Source organism: Rhincodon typus, chromosome 8, assembly GCF_021869965.1.
Source record: "Rhincodon typus isolate 14 chromosome 8, sRhiTyp1.1, whole genome shotgun sequence".
Classification (NCBI taxonomy): Eukaryota; Metazoa; Chordata; class Chondrichthyes; order Orectolobiformes; family Rhincodontidae; genus Rhincodon; species Rhincodon typus.
The window spans coordinates 80,726,002-80,745,535 of record NC_063339.1 but is presented as its reverse complement, the minus strand read 5'-3'; the positions used below and the strand labels follow the sequence as shown (position 1 = coordinate 80,745,535).

Here is a 19,534-nt window from a genome sequence, read left to right as displayed (position 1 = left end):
AAAACCCATCTAGTTAACTGATGTCCTTTAGGAATCGAAACTTAATCCTTACCTGGTCTGGCCTACATGTGACTCCAGACCCACAACAATGTGGTTGACTCTTAACTGCCATCTGGGCAATTAGGGATGGGCAATAAATGCTGCCTAGCCAGCGATGCCTTCATCCTGTGAATAAATAAAAATTACCTCCAGGGAAAAAAGCCCCTGCCTATTCAGCCTCATCCTATAACTGAAACCCTCCAATCCCAACAACATCCTTGTAAAGCTTTTTTGCACCCTCTCAAATTTCCTTGCATATCCATCTCAAAACGTGCAATCCTAAACCATTCGCAAGAAACATTATTAAATATTGCATCTGATTTTCCGTGCCTTTGCAGAACTTCATCTGCCCATTGATTTGCTCAAATGATTCTTGCCTCTAGCACATGTTCCATTGCCTTTTGACTCAGAAAATTCATTAATACCTAGCGTTGTGATTTCCCCAACCATGTTTTGTCCCATCTTGGTGGGGAGTGACCCCAAGGTGCTCACTGTGCCTCTGAGTACCTTTCCACTCTTGCCTTCCTCTAGCTATCTGAAAGATCATGTTAGGGTGGTACTGAGTTGTTACTGACTGGAATGTCAGTAGGGTCCATTGTTTGGAATTACGTTAAGTGATAGCATCATAGAAGCGTAGGAACATAGAAAATAGGTGCAGGAGTAGGCCATTTGGCCCTTTGAGTTTGTACCACCATTTAATATGATCATGGCTGATCATGCCATCTCAGTATCCCATTCCCATTTACTCTCCATCCCTCTTGAGCCCTTTAGCCACATGGGCCACATCCAGCTCCCTCTTGAATATATCTAATGAATTGGCCTCAACAACTTCCTGTAGGAGAGAATTCCGCAAGTTCACAAGTCTCTGAGTGAAGAAATGTTTCCTCAACTCAGTCCTGAATAGCTTACCCCTTATTCTTAGACTGTGACCCCCAGTTCTGGACTTCTCCAACATCGGGAGCATTCTTCCTACGTCTAGCCTGTCCAGTCCCATCAGGAATTTATGTTTCCACGAGATATTCCCTCATTCTTTTAAATTCTAGCAAGTGCAAGCCCAATCGATCCAGTCTTTCCTCATATGTCAGTCCTGCCATCCCAGGAATCAGTCTGGTGAACCTTCGTTGGACCCCCTCGATAGCAAGAATGTCCTTCTTTAGAGTAGGAGACCAAAACTTTGCACAATACTCAAGGTGTGGCCTCACCAAGGCCCTCTATAATCGCGAGACGTCTTTACTCTGATTCTCAAATTCTGTCACTATGAAGGCCAGCACGCTATTAGCTTTCCTCATCGCCTGTTGCACTTGCATGTCGACCTTCAGCAACTGTTCCATCATGACACCCAGTTGTTGCATCTCACCTTTTCCTAAACTGCCACCATTCGGATAATAATATGCCTTCCCATTTTGTGACCAAAGTGGACAACCCCACATTTATCCACATCATATTGCTTTTGCGAAGTGTTTGCTCACTCACCTAGTCTGTCTGTGTCACCCTGCAGCCTCTTGGCATCCTCCTCACAGTCCACATTTTACCCAGCTTAGTGTTTTCTGTAAATTTGGAGATATTGCATTCAATTCCTTCACCCAAATCATTAATGTATATTGTGAACAGCCAGGGTCCCAGCACTGAATCCTACAGTATCCCACTCATCACTGCCTGCCACTCTGAAAGGATCTGTTTATTCCACTTTCTGCTTCCTGTCTGCCAAACCAATTCTCTCTCCATTACCTCCGATACCATAAGTTTTAATTTTTCTTACTAATCTCTTGTATGGAACCTTGTCAAAAGCATTTTGAAAGTCCAGATACGAAACTTGTACTGATTCACCCTTGTCCACTCTACTGGTCACATCCTCAAAAAATTCCAGGAGATTTGTCAAGTATGATTTCCCTTTAGTGAATCCATGCTGACTAAGACTGATTCTGTCACCATATCCAAGTTATTACATCTTTAATAATTGACTCCAGCATTTTCCTCATCAGCGATGTCAGGCTAACTGGCCTGTAATTCCCCATTTTCTCTCTCTCTCCTTCTTTAAAGAGTGGGGTTTCATTAGCTACCCTCCAGTCCATTGGAACTCTTCCAGCAATGTGTCTGCTATTTCTCTTCCTTAAGTACTATGGGATGCAGAACATCAGGCTGTGGGGATTTATCGGGTTTTGATCCCATGAATTTCCTGACTAATAAGGATTTCCCTCAGTTCCTCTTTCATGCTTGACCCTGTGGTCCCTAGCATTTCCTGAAGGTTATTTGTGTCCTCCTTAGTGAAGGATCAATATCACAGTTATCAGTGTCAAGTATTTCTGAGGCAACCAAGATCCAACAAAGCTCTTGCTTATTTAAAGTGTCACTTTGTTGAGAGAATTGTGTTTTGTTTTGGAGTTGGATCATGAACATTTTCACAACATCTCTGTTGTAGCTCAGAATAGCTATTGATAGGCACCAAAATACTTGACCCACCGTTGAGATCATCCAACCCTGGCTTCAGCAGGGATAGTAAAATGTTGACTGCTCAATACTGCATTAAAGCTTTGCGTGACTGGGGGCTACTTATTTTCATCTTTTGGGATGACATTCCAATTTAAGCTGCCTAGATGCTGTTGATGCTGCATGCAGGCAGCTTGGCAGTTCATCAGCTGAAGCCTGATTTATGTTTCTTGCTATTTGCTTTTGGTCATGCTGGAGGCAGAAATAACTACTTTTTACAGATGAACTGTTTCATTGTACTGACTTGTGAATGACTGTAGTTTTCATAAGTTACAACTTCAATTATTAGTTTGATCAGGGTTAGGCAAAATTGGTATGATTCGGTCAACTCTATGCAGCACCTGCAGGTTACAGTGCCCATGTTGTAATGCACAGTTACCTTAAGTTCTGTCCTTGAATATGCAGTTGATACTCCCATTATTACCTGTCTGAATGTTTATTAAAACTGGAAATTTTTTTGGATCCTTATATTTGGGCTCACGACAAAATGTTTTTCATGTTAACTAAAAATTGCTTGTGATAATACAGGTGGTGTGCCTCATGTTATACGTGAACCTTGTATCACAACTATATAAAAGAAGAGGTTCATCCTGTGCACTGTGTTCCAGTCTTTTATAATTAGCAACGAACTGTGTTCATAGTAGTTTGATCGGTTGTGGCCCAGTGAATAGCAATCTGGCCTCTCGGTAAGGTTGAAAATCCACTTGATATCTGAACATATTATCTTTTTTTCCAGGTTGATGTGTTTTGAAGTGCTGAGGCAGTACAGCACTGTTAGGGGAGCTGTATAAATGCATGACTTTGATTCTGGTTAAGGACTGAAGTTTATATTGACAACCACAAATTAGTCCTAAAAATGCAAGGAATATAGAGTGAATATTTGGCTCCTAGCTTCTACTTTGCCATTCGGTAAAATCACGGCTAATCTTAGACTTCCAACTCCACTCCATCTGTGAGAAAATAATTTTCCTCTTCTTCATCTTAAATGGATGACCCCTTACTTTTAAACAGTGACTATCATATTGATCTTGTCAAGATCCTTCAGAAACTTGTATCCAGTCATTTTCTACTCTTCTGAACTATGGATACAAGCCGAGCTTTTCCTCGTAAGAATACCAGCTTATTAGTCTGGTAAGCCTTCTCTGAACTGCTTCAAATGCATTTACAGCTGTCCTTAAACAAGGAGATTAATACTGTTGATAGTGTACAGTACTCCAGATGTGGTCCAACCAGTGCCCAGTAAAACTGAAGCATAACCTCCCTATTTTTTATTTAGTTCCACTTGGATTAATTCAAATATTCTATTAACTTTTGAAATTACTTGTTGATCCTGCATACTAACCTTTTCTGATTCATGCACTGGGTCACCCAGATCCCTCTTCAATCTCTTCCTATTTAAATAATATGCTTTTTTAGTCTTCTTGCTAAAATGGACAATTTTACATTTTCTGACTTCATACTCCATTTGCCGGATCTGTTGCCGCTTTGACCTGGCACCACCTTTCCCACTCATCTAAACTATCTATGTCTGTTTGCATCCTCTGTCATTCTCATAATTTAGAGCTTGGTGACACCAGAAATCCTGTATGTATCACAGTCAGTCCCCAATCTAGGTCCTCCTTAGGAATGCCTTCTACTTACACTATCCCCATAATGTTTTACATCATTATTAATCAGAAATCAAAAATTGATAAATTTCTATTTCAAGCATACTCCTAGGCTGAGCTTCCTCAGCCCTGTAGAGAATTCCAAAGATTAACAACCCACTGAATAAAAAAAAATTCTCCTTATCTCAGTCCAAAATGGTATTCATCTTATTTTAATATTACCCTTACTTTAAAGTAATCATGTAGATTATAAAAAAAAGACAATTAAATGAAATAGAGAGGCGTATTTTGGGATTATACAGAAGAGTTAGTTTTACAAATAGAGGTAACCCAGTGAAGAACATGGGTCACTTTGCACTGACAACTGATGATGTAGATAACAAGGTGTGGAGCTGCATGAACACAGCACGCCAGGCAGCATCAGAGGAGCAGCAAAGCTGACGTTTCGGGTCTGGACCCTTCTTCTGAGTGAGTTTTAACCCCACTGCGAAGCCTCTTCTAAGGATGCCTACGTTGAAGAAGGTACCCCCCTGCCTCTGGAAGCAGTTCCTACTATCTCTGATGATGTAGTTGTTGGCTTGGTCTGTCAACAAACGTGGAATTAGACCCCATATGCAAACCCATGCAAAAAAGAACTGGAAACGACACAACCCAACTTAACAGATCGGATCATATAAATTCCAAGCGGAGTAGAACATCACTTCATCAAAGGCTGCATGTTACCCAGCATGGTGACGAAACATCTGTACGATAGCCAGCCAGCTCAGTGAGCAAGCCAACAACTTCTTCTACAACCTGAGCTACAAATCTTCGCAAAAACCTTAAACTGATGATGTACCCTATAGAATACAGGGTGATGATTGACGGCACCAATGGAATTTAGTGACCTTGGTGGTGAGTTTGGAGGAATGGGTATTTAATCAAAGGGCTTTATCCTGCTGCTGATGCTTTCTTTTATGTGCCACATTTTTAATGCCACTGTTAAAATTGTACTAGTTCGAATATTAGAATATTCATTTGCAAGTCTGTCGGCCAAACCCAAGAAAAGTAGGACAGGATGTCAGGACCATGAAAATCTCTACATTGAGTTTTACTAGATCCTGGCTGGACTTTTGCAGTGGGAGTTGCTTGGAACTTAATGGTTTCTTTGTTTGTAAAAATCAGTTTATACCCTGCTAAGTCATGTTTTAATTCATGGCTTCAGAACTAATGTGCATAATGCAACTGTATTTTAAAGCTTTAAAGGACTTAACATGTAAAAGGATAAGGGTGCTATTCATAGCATGGAAATATGTCAATATTAAACATATTGTTTGAAATAGTCTTTTGTTTGAAACTGAAAACTCTTGACCTCCGTAAAACACAAGTAGGAATAAATTCAATTTGATGGGGGGGGTGGGAAATTTTGTCTTCTATTCTACCATTGTTGCATTCTCCATGTAAAGTATCTGTTTCAAATTCACTACATCACGTGATCTACATGCTGTCATCATTTGACAAAACAAACCAATTATTAAAAATTATTGCAATAATTCACATACAACACAGATTTATCGATCCAAAAAATACTAGTCAGAATAAATGTTACACAGTCAGGGAATCTTTTTAAGGAGAATTATTTCCTCTTTGAGAACAAGATAGTTTGATAACCACCATTGCTGAGAGAACTTTATATTCCAGATATTTAATTGAATTTAAATTCCACCTGTTATCATAGTGGCTCGATAATGTTAGCGCCTGAATTGCGAGGCCAGTGGTACTACCACTACATCACCATTTATGTTCACCATTAGCATACTGAACTGTTTGTGATGGCCAAATGCAGAAGGCATGTTAACTCAACCCAGCCTGTCTTTGCTTGATATCCCTGTAACATAAGCAATCAGGAGCCCTAATAAGAACAACATTTTCCATTTTATAATCCAGAATGATTATGACGCCAGGATCAGCACAGCATGGTGGCGGAATCTGGTCTGTGCGACACTTCAATTAAATCTCATCTCAACTCCTCAGTTCCAAAGGAAACAATCTCTGCCTACCCAATATTTACTCATACCTAAAGTTCTTTCCTGGAAATAACCTTTTAAGTCTGTTTTATAAGTATTTTCTAATAGATCTGTTCAGGGATGTTATGGCACACTTCTGGAACAGGTGGGACTTGAATCTGAGCCTCCTAACTCAGAAAAAGTGGCGATATCACAGTGCCAAAAAACCCCGCAAAAAAACTCATAACACTCTTCAGTGTGACCATAACCTCATTACGTACAGTGACCAGAACTACGCACAGTACTTTACCTGCTTCCTGCCACTGTGCTAATGTTGGATCAAATTTACTGCTTGCCTTTTGGGTCCCTTGAGCTTTCAATTTCCTGATGATCTTGTTAGAAACCTTGCTAAAATCCATGTAGATGATACTAAATGTGCTATCCTCATTGACCCTCCTAGTTGCAACCTCAAATAATTCAATCAAATTATAATCAGATTCTTCCTTCCTTTATATTCATGTCGATTGCATTAAGATTTTCTTAATACCTCGCTATTTAATAATAGATCCTAGCATTTTCCCGATGTTGGACCAACTGACCTGCAGTTTCCTGCTTTCTTGAATATGTTTGAATTCACTATTTTCCAATCTGATGAGACCTTTCTTGAATCTAGGGAATTCTGGAAACTTACAATCAATGCATCTGCCATCTCAGCAGCAACTTTGTGTAGGATCCCAGCTGAAGTTCAGCAAACTCCTGGGGACTTGTCAGCCTTTAGTTCGAACAATTTTCTCAGTACTCTTTCACCTGTGATTGTAACTGTTTTAACTTTCTCCCTTCTATCTTTGTATTACAATTATTTCTGTATAATTTACAAGTATTTGTCTTTTACAGTTAAGTCAGTATAACATAGGGTGCTTTGACCATTTCCTTACTTCGAATTATTAAATCCCTGGACTCTCATGTTGGAGGGCGTATTCTCACTCAAGTCACTCTTCATGTTTTTAAATAGAAATTTACTAGTACCGTTGTGAATTTCTAGCAAGGTTTCTCCTACTCTATTTGGGGGTAATGGGAGACCATGGCAGGTTGGAAACAAAGAAAGCAGCATGGATCTCACTGTCCACTTTTCATACCGCATGTTTGTGGCCTTGATCATGCATGGATTAGAAGGACCACTATAATCTAGAACTGTCTTCCTGTGACTGTCACAATGACTCAGCTGGTAAAAACAACATTTGAAAGGAGTTGTACATGTCAGGCTTCATTTCTTGCTGCACTGGTTGACTAGTTAGTTGAGTTGACTCTTTCTTGTCCCAGCTGGAGCTGAGATAACTGTAGCCCAGGTGCCTGAAGTTGTCCGTAAGTGGATGATTAGTGCCCCCCTATGGATCCATTGGTGATCAGGTTGGGGGAGGGTGGTTGGGGTTTGCTTGGGAACATGATTCTGGTAGAAGTGGTGGAGTCTTACCATGTCACCCCCTCACCAATTAAGTTGTTTTCCCATGTCATAAACAGATGGTAACCCCATATCACCTCTGGGTATATCAAAGTTTAACTCCAGCATGTGTTTTTTGAAAGAGGACTGATGAAGCAAAAATGATTGCAGATATAAATTTCGAAGCTATCAGGAGAGAGACTATGGAATGTTACACCAGACAAGGTATCAGGGAAGCTTCAAAGGGAGAAAATGCAAAATGAACTGAATGATCCCAGGCTGTGAAAATGGTGTGAAAAAAGACAGCAGATAGATGTGTTTGTATTTTCCTCTTCAAGAATACACAAGGATAGAGGTCAAAAGTGAGCTTCAACCCTGGCCCGTGTGTGTTATAGGTCTGACTCCCTATTGTGCTGTGAAGGTTGCAGCTTTGAGAACAATCATTCAACACCCCATACCATAGATAAAGAAATGGATAAGATACTCTCTCTCTCTGAGTGCTAGAAACCCTGGACTTGTACTCATCAATTTTAGAAGAATGAGAGGACAAGCTTATTGAAACATACAAGATTATTAGGGGGCTTGAAAGGGTAGATGAGGAGAGGGTGTCTCCCCTTGTGGGAGAATCTAGGACCAGAGGGCATAATCTCAGAGTAAGGACTCACTTGTTTAAGTTACAGAGGTCTGTTGAGGCTGGGTCATTAAGGATATTCAAGGCTGAGATAGAGATTTCTAATCATCATGGGAATCAGGGATTAGGGGGATAAGAAAGGAAAGTGGAGTTGAGAGTTATCAGATCATCAATGATCTTATTAATTGGAGGTGCAGACTTGATGAGCCATATGGCCTATTTCTGTTCCTGTGTTCCTATGATCAATTTGCCAGCAAGCTAGTTAAAAGGAAACAGGGCAAAAGAATTTCAGTCAATCCACAAAACCATGAATATCAAAATTGACTGCTCAACTATTAACATTCCACAGTCTACTCATCTCGAGCGACTGTGATCCTTGTATCCTTTGGTGTTATTATTTCTTCCCATGTTTATTAGCTACAAAAAAACTTGATGTTTTGTTAACTCCAGAAAGCTTGGTTAAGTTGGCTCCTTTTAAAACGTAAATTAATTTGGTCTGGGGAAAGGCATCTGCAAGGAAGGGGATTCTTTGTGTAATGACCTTGCTGCAATCAACCAAGAGGACAGTTGTATAAAGAAAGGGTGCCAGTTTATCTCTCTGAGTGCCAGTTTATCCCTCCTCACGAGAGCTTGACAATTCAGGGTATCTGCCTGGAACTGTATTAATTAGGCAAATCCTGCCTGGGATCTGATTATAATATCTGTATCCATTTGTGCCACATCCTGGACTAGAAGGTTCTCCCCCAGAGTTCTTTCTTCCCCATTGATAATGTTTTTGCTGAACATAGTGAATTATCTCTAATGTCTACCATTGCGTTTCTACTGATCTATATGTTAACTTTTTTTCCATTTCATTTTTGCCAGTCCCTGTCTTAATTCTGTTGTAATTTATTTAGATTTAAAATGGCAGTCTTAAACCATTCTTCTCTTCCTTGAACTGAATATGAATTTCAATCATTTTATGATACTTATTTCCTCGGAGGTAATTAAGTAATACTGTCTCGTTACTCACTACCAGATCTGCAACAAACTGCTCTGGTTGGTTCTAAAATATGGTCCTCTGTGAAATTCTCCTGAAAACATCCCAGGAATTCATCTTCCAGGCTCTCTTTGCCTGTCCTGCCTATAAGTAGATTAAAATCACGCATGATTATCTCTTTCTCATGTCTTTCTCATAAGCCCCCTATTATTGCTTGCTGTATAATTAGTTCTAGGGTATTCTAACTGTTCAGTGGTTATAATTTACTTGTAACTACTCCACAATTGAGTTCTTCCATTTGCTATTTTTTAATCTTTAACCAAACTGATGCTATATCTTGATCTTTAGAACTAAGTTTCTAAATTCACTATTGAATTAATGTCACCCTGAATTAACAGAACAACTTCACCACCCTTTCCTATTTTCTTGTCTTTATGAAATGTAAAGCATCCTTAAATATTCAGGTCACAGGTCTCTGGATTGACTATCAGGTCATAAGTTATCTGTACAGGTTTCCTGAACCTCTGTTGGTGATAGACATTGAGTCCCTGACCCAGTGTGCATTTTGTGACCTTACCACCCTCGATGCGTCCACCAAGTGGTATTCAACAGAGGAGCACTGATAGTCGGTTGGAGGGATATATTTATCAAACTTTGCAGTGGTTTTGTGCAACTAAGTGGCTTGCTAGGCCCATTCGACGAGCAATAGAATCAACCACTTTGGCGTCTGGAATGTAAGCCAGACCAAGAAAGCATGGCAGATTCCCTTCCCTCAAGCACGTTAGTGAACCAAGTAGGTTTTATGACAAGCAACAATGATTTTCTGGTCACCGTCAAACTGGCTTCAGTATTAAATGATGTGTCATTATGCATCAACAAAGATTTTGAAGAAATTTCTTTCCAAATAATTGTTTATGGTCAACTGGGCACTGTCAAATGCAAAGCTTGTTGAGAAAATTCATCATGTGTTCCAAGATTCTGATACAAATGTTCTCATTCTGGCAGATGGAAGTTTTGCAGAGTGCTTTCCTGACCAGGAAATATTTGTCATATGAACAGGTACCAATGTTTGTGACTTCAGCCACTTAGGTTCAACATCTTTTTTGTGTAGAGCTGATACGTTTGCTGTGGTGTTGTGTGTCAAATGTGTCAGATTCTTTTAACCTATTGTGGTGATACACCGAGCTGTGAGGGGTAAAAAATCCACTTGGATCTCGGAAGTGGTATTGTGTAACATATTTGTATGTCTGTATTTTACATATTGTGCTACAGTCAGGGAATAGTTGATCAGCAAAGTCACAAATAGAGATGCTTTACCTATTTTAAAAGTGTAGTATGTCAGTAGAATTCTCAGATTCTGAATTCCTATATGTCCTTGAGTTAGTTCTTGACATCTGCACAGATTTCCCATGGGATAAACTTGGCTTCACATATCTGTTTGAGTGTTTCGATTCCTTTTCCTGGTTTTCCAGCCAGAAGGTTCAGCTAAACGATTTTCCATTCTTTCCCCAGAGCAGTCTGAATGAGAGGCCTGTACATCTCCCACTGGTGAGATCTAAGTGACTAGGTTAATCAGGATTGCTGTATTGTTTGAAAAAGCAGTTTTAGTTATATTTACAATGCTGACAAATATTTCACCTCGAATCTAGTTGCATGGGAAGAAAGTGCATTAAAAATGTTGTCCATAGTAGAATGATTCGCACGATAAAAAATGTCTTTCCAACTCGTGAATGATCAGTGCAAGAGCAGAAAATATTCTTAGATTTTAATCATTAATTTTAATGCTTCATTTTAATTGCAGATTCACTTTTCCATTGAGAAAAACACCAGAATGCCTTTGCCTCTCTAGTAGCCCAGGTGGTTCAAAGCTACAATGGTATTATATATGTAATACCTAACAGCAATCTTAATGGACTTGAGACAGCAGAGCTCATTTCCCCGGAGTATAGATCATGATTGGCAGTGTGACAGTGTGACTTAATAAAGTAATGCATACAACAGTTTAAAGTTTGATTTTTAGATCATAGCCTAGAAACAAAACAAAAAACCCATCAAAGAAAGCTTAGAATAAAATCACCATATCTCAGAGCCAAGCTGACATATGCTTCACATTTTAACTACATGCCTTATTTAAACAGCTGTAATATGAACGGAGCCAAAGTTGTTGGCCCTGTTCTGGCAAGTTAGCATAGAATTTTTTTCTATCCCAATCAAGAGCACAGGTTTCTTTTTTCCGATAAGGGAAAACGTGGAAAATATGGAGATATGGATCGAATTATAATGACTTTACCCCAATTCCATCACAAAATTTCTGTCTCATGTCTCAGAAAAATGAAATTTGAAGTCCATACAGATAATATCATTGTCTGTGTATCCCTTCTCCACCCAGCGTTGTCTATTTTATACACTCAGGCTGTAAAGAAAGCAGCAGAATTTTTCATGCATTCTGCATCGTAATGATTGTACTGCTACTGATCGCAAGATTTTTTTAAAGACTTGCGTTACATCATTTGAATACCGTACTGGCACTGTACAAAATCAAAAAAATGTATCGTATTAATTCTGAACTGCAGCAATTCTGATTTGCTGCAGTACTTTTAAGAAAAATGAATAAAACAAAGTTGGTAACAGCACTGGCACTGTTATAGCCATTGGTATCTTGGTGTTGTCACATAAATAGCTGTAACTTATTGTCCCTAATGAAGCCAGATTTTGTATGTATTACAGCCTGGTAACACAAAATCTCTTATGAGAATGTTTCTATGCCCTTTATTACTTGACCTCTGAGACTGCTGCTGTGAGGGACAATCCATACAAGTATTTCATTCATTGAAGTCAACAACTGGTATGTCACTTGTAGCAGTGCTTCCCACAGTGCACTCCTTGGATGATAGAGACACTTGGTTATTTCAGCTTCAAGTGACTTGCATGTTAGCCAGTTGCTTAGACAGTGGGTCAAGGCTTGATAAGTGTGCCCTTCAGCCTTTTTGAGCCTTACGTGCTGTTTGATAAACATTTGATTAATTCTAATAAGCCAGGCAAACCTAACCCTGATTCAAATGATCTGCACTTGCAATACATCTAGTTGTGTTAGTTTTGTAACTTTTAACATCTTATCTAACTCAACTTAATTAATTTTAGGAACAGAATTTTTAACTGACTCAGCTTCAACAGTTTTTTTGAAGGAAATGGCTTGTAATTTCCAATACCCTCTGGGAAGAAATGCTTCTGAAATCACCCTGAAACTGCCAAAGTCTCATTTTAGAGGCAATACCCTCTTGTTCTGCACTCCTGCTACAAAATACTTTAATAATCTTATGTACCTCAAATAATTTATTCTTTAATCTTCCATAGTTAAAGCTTAGGCTGTGCAGCTTAGAATTTATCTCCTTCAGCTCTAATATGAATTTGTTGGATCTGCGCTGAATTCTCTCCAAGACCAGTATATCCTTCCAGGGGTATGGTGACCAGAAATGGCCATAGCTACTGTAGTGGGGTCTAACCTGAGAGTTATGGAGCATAACCTTTGGCCCTCTTGAACTTTGATGTAAGCACCTCCTGAATTTCACAAGCAAGGTACAGTGACTGCCCTTGGCATCAAGGCAGTATTTGACTGAGTGTGGCATTAGGGAGCCCTGGCAAAACTGGAGTCAGTGAAATTGGGAAAATTCTCTGCTGGTTGGAGTCATACCTAGCCTAAAGGATGATGGTTGTGATTGTCCCAGGATATCATTGCAGGAGTTCCTCAGGGATAGTGTCATAGGCAGAGCTATCTCCCTCCCTTTTCCTTTCCTCCTGTCTTTTCGACAGGAGGTCAGATACTTTCAAGGCCTTCTTTTAATGTTACATGTGAAAGACAGTACCTCCAACAGTGCAGCGCTCCCTCATCACTACAGTGAGTTTTGGTCTTGGAAGATTTGAATGCACAACCTTCTAACCCTGAAGAAAGAATAATACCGATTAAGCTTTGGCTCACTCTTCATCTTCATCATTAATAACCCTGTTATCAATTTACTAACATAATACACAACATGTCTGATGAGAAATGATTGGGTAAAGTTTATGGGAAGCATCCTGGATTAGAATCATCTCAAAATGCTAATGTGACATTTTCTCACATACTGAAAGACTGGATGTGTGCTTTCTGCACTTATTTATTCATCCTCAATTTTCAAATTTCAAATGTTGGTAAGTTTTCTATTTGTGTATAAAGAGACTGCAAGAGATTCATTTAATTGAGGGCATTGTTATACAGAAAACTATTGAGCATTTTTTTTCTATGTACTCATTACGTCATTCAAACCTGTGGACTCAATGACTAGCAGTTTTGATTGCTCATCATTCCAAATGTGTGTTGATATGACATCTACTGTGCAACTAGGACATATTTTGAGGCTCAAAAAAGGCTAGGTTGTGCCTTCTGAAATTGTTCATTTTTGTGACATTGACGTTTGCAATTCTCTAGTCCACTAATCCTAATTATTCTCTGTATCTACAGGTGTATCAGGATCTTGGCACATCAGTCCTGTCGGGAGCTATAGAGGGTTACAATGTCTGTTTGTTTGCCTATGGACAAACAGGCTCAGGAAAAACATATACAATGATGGGGACGCCAGTAAGTATTCAATTTTTCCTTTTTTTCTCCCCACTGTCATTCACACAAGCAAGGCAGGAAGCCAGAGTACAGTTCATTATCATTTTAGTTAGTTTTATTCATGCACCCTTTATTTCTCTTACACTAACCTATTCACTTCAGCAGTGAAAGACACTCACTATCCCCCATGTCCATTCTGCACAGCTGTAGTGAGAATAATGCCAAATGGATTCTTTAGCAGTGAATGGCTTAGCTTGGGGTTTCTCAGTCACCATACATGTTCTGGCTTAATCTTCCTTTCTGACTAACATAGTGATTAACACATTAGTCAGAAGAATCACTGTCTTTGAAGGCTGATTGCACTGAATCACTTTACTATAAACTTGTTGTAAGAGCATAGCTAGCACTAGCCATGACTTTAAGAGGACCATTGATTACAGTACAACAATGACTACTTTTGAAAGCACTCAATTGACTGAGAGCTGTTTAGGGATACCTCAAATTTATAAATGTTATATAAATACGAGTACTTTATTTTCTGTAGATAGTAGCTGCAAATGATAAAAAGACTAAAAGATAATGGGGCAATTAATCCTGACCTTGTGGTATATATTGAAACAATTATTACTAAAAATGCTGAACTCTACAATATTAGTTCTTTACTGTAGCTTTCTGGCTCTAATGTTGTAGATCAGATGGATATTCAGTTCCTTATCTTTCACTGTCTCTGTATGCTTAGTATAGTCTCCATTTTCATCGCCACCATTCTTCCTCTTGTCAAGAGCAAACTTGCCAGTGATGTGGAGGTTCTGTATATGATGGACGGAGAATTTTTCAACCTGAACTGGTTGAAATCCAAGAACAAAACAACGCTGACCTCACTTGTGGAACTTCAGCCTATGGATGGCAATGTTATCTCTGCTGTCTTGGAAGTCTTTGCTTAATGCCTTTCATGGAAGCATTCTGAAGAATTGATATCTACATCATTCTCAAGTCCTATTACCAACTTGTCCCAAGTCAAGTTCCAGTCTGTCGCTCCATTAAGATCAATGGACAAATCCTTCCAAAAATGGAACATTTTCCCTATCTAGGAAGCTACCTCTCATCTAAGGTTGACTTCGGTACAGAGATCCACATCTAATCTGCAAGCACTGGCTAAGGATGAGAATCTTCAACAACCATGACATCTGTGCTGACACCAAGATCCTCCTGTACGAGGCACTTGTCCTTCTGACTCTTCTGTACGACTCTAAAACTTGGACTATGTATAGCCATAACCTCAAGATGCTTGAGAAGTACCATCAATGCTGTTTGAGATGGATTTCCCACATCAGCTGAGAGGACGGGCATACAAACATCAGTATCTTGAAGTAGTCAATAGCACCACCATCGTGGCTGTGATCATCTGAAACTAACTGTTTTGGGCTGGCTAAGTACCTAGGATGCCTGACTTCCAACTGCTAAAGCAATTTTTGTTTTCTCCCAGCTCAAGGAAGGCACTTGATTTAGAGGAGGACAAGAAAACTTTTTGAAGACTTCTTGAAGGCTTCCTTCAAGAAATGCAACATAAAAGTCAACACCTGAGAGACTGCCGTTTAGAAGAAACTGACTTGGAGAAAGCTCCTGTATGAAGGGGCATAATTCTTTAAGAACATCCATCGGCAAGAGGAGAGTCAGAGAAAGGAATGTGAGCAATCTCAAGGGGAAGGACCAGTTCCATCTTTCGGAAAAACCTGCCAAATGTGTGTTTAGAGATGAGGCTCTAGGAGCAGGCTCATCAACCACATAAGGACCCACAGAATCTATGACCAATGATGCAGAACTTCCTAGATGGACAATCATACTCGTTAACAAGTGATTTGCAGTGACGACGATACTTAGTTCTCACCAAGGCTCCTTCAGCTCTATATTTGAGGCCTTGTGGTGGGGTACTGCAAGGCCCAGAACTTGGGCCTCAGCTGTTCACAAGATACATTGATAATCTGGATGAGAAGAACAAATGTAATATTTTCAAATGTGCAGATGATACAAAGGTAAACAGGAATGTGTGTTGTGAGGAAGATGCCACACAATTTCAGGAGGATTTGAACAGGCTTAATGAGTGGGCACTAACATGGCAGAATATAATGTAGAAAAATATGGGATTATCCATTTAGTCCGAGGAACAGATGTGCAGAATATTTCTTAGATGGTGAGAGGTCAGAAAGTGTAGATGCAGGAAAGGATTTGGGTATCCTTGTCAATTAGTCATCATGCAGATGCAGCAAGCTTTTAGGAAGCCCACTTGAATGTTACAAAAACAGAAATTGCTTGAGAAAGTCAGCAGGTCTGGCAGCATCTGTGGAGAGAAAATAACAGAGTTAAGGTTTTGAGTCAAGTGATCCTTTGTCAGAATTGAAAGCAGCTGGAAAATGGTGGTATTTATGTTGATGGCAAGGGTGGTCAGAGGAGGAGTAAGTCGAAAAGTTGGAGCCCAGAGAGAAAGAAAGGGATTGCTGATGTTAAGCTGGGGAAAGAAACAAATGTTGAATGGGTGCTAACAGGAATTGTGAATAGATGAAAACATACTGGATGTGCTGGAAGCAACCCATACAGAACAGGATCTGGGGTGTAGGCGAGGGTAATGAACACGGAGGGTGGTATTGATGTTCTGCAACTGTTAAACTCAGCATTGAATCCTGAGGGCTGTAAGGTGACGATGAGGTACTGTTCCTTCAGCTTATGTTGAGTTTTACTGGAGCATTGCAGCAGGCCTGAGATAGCAATACTGGCATGGGAATATTTTGGTGTGTTGAAGTGGCAGGCATCTAGAAGCTCGGGGTCATTTTTTCAGACAGAAAGTAAGTGTTCTGCAAAGCGGTCACCCAGCCTGCATTTTGTCTCCCCACTGTAAAGGAGACCACATTATGAGTTTTGGTCTGTACCTCAAGGAAGATGTTATTGCCACAGAGGAGGTGAAGATTCTCCAGACTGGAATGACAGGATTGTACAATGAATAGAGATGAGGCAAACTGGGCCTAATTTCTCTAGAGTTTCAGAATTTCAAAGGATGAAAGGTAATCTCATTGACGCCTACAAAATACTTAAAAGGATGGGCAGAGTACATGCTGAAAAGATATTTCCCCTAGTTGGGAGACCAGCATCTGGGCATAACTTAACATGAGGGATTGTCATTTTACTGAGAGGAGGAGAATTTTTCTTACTCAGATAGTTGTGAATCTTTGGAATTCTGTATCCCAGGGGCTGTGGAAGCTCAACCTTTCAGTATATTTAAAGCAGAGATTAATAGATTTCTGATTACCATTGGCATACGGTCGTTTGGAAAGATGGAACCATCCTCACCTGGTCTGACCTATGTGTGACTCTAGACCGACAGCAATTGTTTGACTCTCAACTGCCCTCAGAAATGGCCTAGCAAGCCACTCAGAACAAGGGCAGCTAGGGGCAGGCAATAAATGCTGACTGGCCAGCGATGTACATGCCCCATGAGTGACTTAAAAAAGAAGTGTGGGTAAAATGCATTAAAGTATTTGCTCAGCCATAATGTTATTTAATGGTGGAGTAGGCATGATGGGCTCAATGGCCTACTCCTGTTCTAAGTTCATCTGATGTCTACTATCAAGAAAATGAAGAGCTTAGGTTACTCGAGAACACCACCACCTGTAAGTATTCATCCAAGCCACACATCAAACTTGGAAATACATCACTGTCCCTTCATAGGTGCTGGGCCAAAATTCTGCGAATTCATTCCTGAACATTGCTATGGATGTGCTTAAACTATGTGAACTGCAGCAATTCAAGAAGATGGCTCACCAGCATCTCCTGAAAGGCAATTAAGGATGGTGATGAATGCTGGCCGTGTCTGTGGCATTTCTATCCCAAGAATTAATTTGAAAAATTAATGGACAGCTGGCATTTAGTTGAATCCCAACATCAGTTTGTGGTGCTTAGCAGTTGAATTATTTTTTTTAAATTAAGGAGGCTCAGTGAAGGATCACAGCCCATACTATAGGTCATCGTAATGGAGTAATATAGGGAGAATTGAGTTTAGTGTTGAAATAAAGACTTGGGTTTATATTGAGTCTTTCACAACCTCAGCAAGTCGCAAAGTGCATTCACATCAATTACCTTGTTTTGAACAGAGACATACCAAATGGGGAAGTGATAGCATCTTTTATGACAAACTGAGAGGTTTAGTGTCTCAGTGATATAGCCCTTCTGCAGTACTGCAGTAAAATGTTCAGCCGAGACTATGTTCTAAAATCTTCAGATTGGGATTTAAACTTGATCTTCTGATCCAGAGGTGGGACTGCTGCTAACTGAGCTGAGGTAACTGGGTTTTCAAAGCTGCTTAGATTACACCTCCTCTGATGAGCTTGCAGCGTGGAGTCTCTCACACTCTGAATTTTGAGCCTGTGCTGAAGCAGCTGATCTGAACTGGAGAGAGAGTGAAAAAAAAGTCTCATTTATAGAGCATTTTTCATAACCACAGGACACCCCAGGGTGAAGTAGTTGGCCTCCGGAATCATGGACTAGGGAGGAGGAAGGCAGCATTCTGGAATGCGAACTAGTGATGCTGCTGAAAACGCTTGGCTTTGAGTGTCAGTGGGTGAGAGTTTGGGCTTAGCTGCAATGCCACCCTGGACCATCAGTGGAATAACTGCCATTGCATCTGATCTGCAGATGAAGAGTGCCCTGTTCATCATGGAACTACAACTCATTTTGACTTTGTCAGAAAGGAATTGTTGATCATCACATAAAGGAAAATTAACTTTTATTAACATAAATTATCCCATTTTAAAGTGGTTTGATTTCATCAATAACTAAGCCACTAAAAAACTGCATCCAGCAAAGTTTTCTCAGTAATTTACCTCAGCCCAAGTAGTTTACCGTCAGCGTATCCACCCTTGTAACTTTTTTGAGGCGTTAAGCGGAGATAATTCGAAACAGATTGCAACTATTAAAACTCACCATATGAAAAGAGTTGAATTCAGATTTAATTTGAAGGCTGATGCATGTAACATTTGGAAGTGCTGTACTAAAGAAAGCAGAATAAATTTAACAAAAGTTATTTATAAACAGGAAGTGAATTGTGTAAAAAGCCATATGGGCATGGCTTATTTTTCTGAATAGTTTTGACCAAATTATCACAGCTTTACATTGAAACAGTTTCCACTGTTTACGTTTGTACACACTTATCTATGAATAAACTTGTGAGAATTTCTAAATCTGGCTGCAATAAAATGACTTGATTCAATATCCTCAAAGGATACGACGCTTTCATAAAGTTAATAGGATTAACTATTCTTGAGGTTGAGAAATCCTCCCAAACGTGGAATACTTCCCCTACCTGGGAAGCTACCTGTCATCTAAGGCTGACCTATGTGGAGATTTAACATTGTATCCAATCTGCAAGTGCCGCCTTCGAATACCTAAGGATGAGAGTCTCAATGTCTGTGATCCTTGTGCGTAAGGCAGTCATCCTTCTGGTTCTTCCCAATGGTTTCAAACATTGGACTACATATAGACACCACCCTAAGACTCCTCAAAGTACCATCAATGCTGTTTGAAACAGATTCTCCATATTAGCTGGGCAGATAAGTGTACTAACATCACTGTCTTTGAGGTAGCCAATAGCACCACATCCAGGCCATGGCCATCCAAAACTAATTCTATCTGGCTGGCCACATGCTTAGCCAAGGAAAATCATCTTCACCCAGGTCAAAGAAGGTATTGAGAGGAGGTTAAAGGAAGCATTTCAAAGAGTCCCTGAA

The 19,534-nt window shown here is 39.8% G+C and overlaps 1 protein-coding gene across 1 annotated transcript in view; it reads left to right on the top strand.

Moving 5' to 3' along the window:
* Window positions 1-19,534, top strand: part of stard9 (StAR-related lipid transfer (START) domain containing 9) — a 286,706-nt gene that overhangs the window by 92,353 nt on the left and 174,819 nt on the right. The window contains exon 4 of the mRNA XM_048599610.1: window positions 13,665-13,781. Coding sequence (XP_048455567.1) covers window positions 13,665-13,781 — 117 coding nt within the window. The remainder of the gene's footprint in view (window positions 1-13,664; window positions 13,782-19,534) is intronic.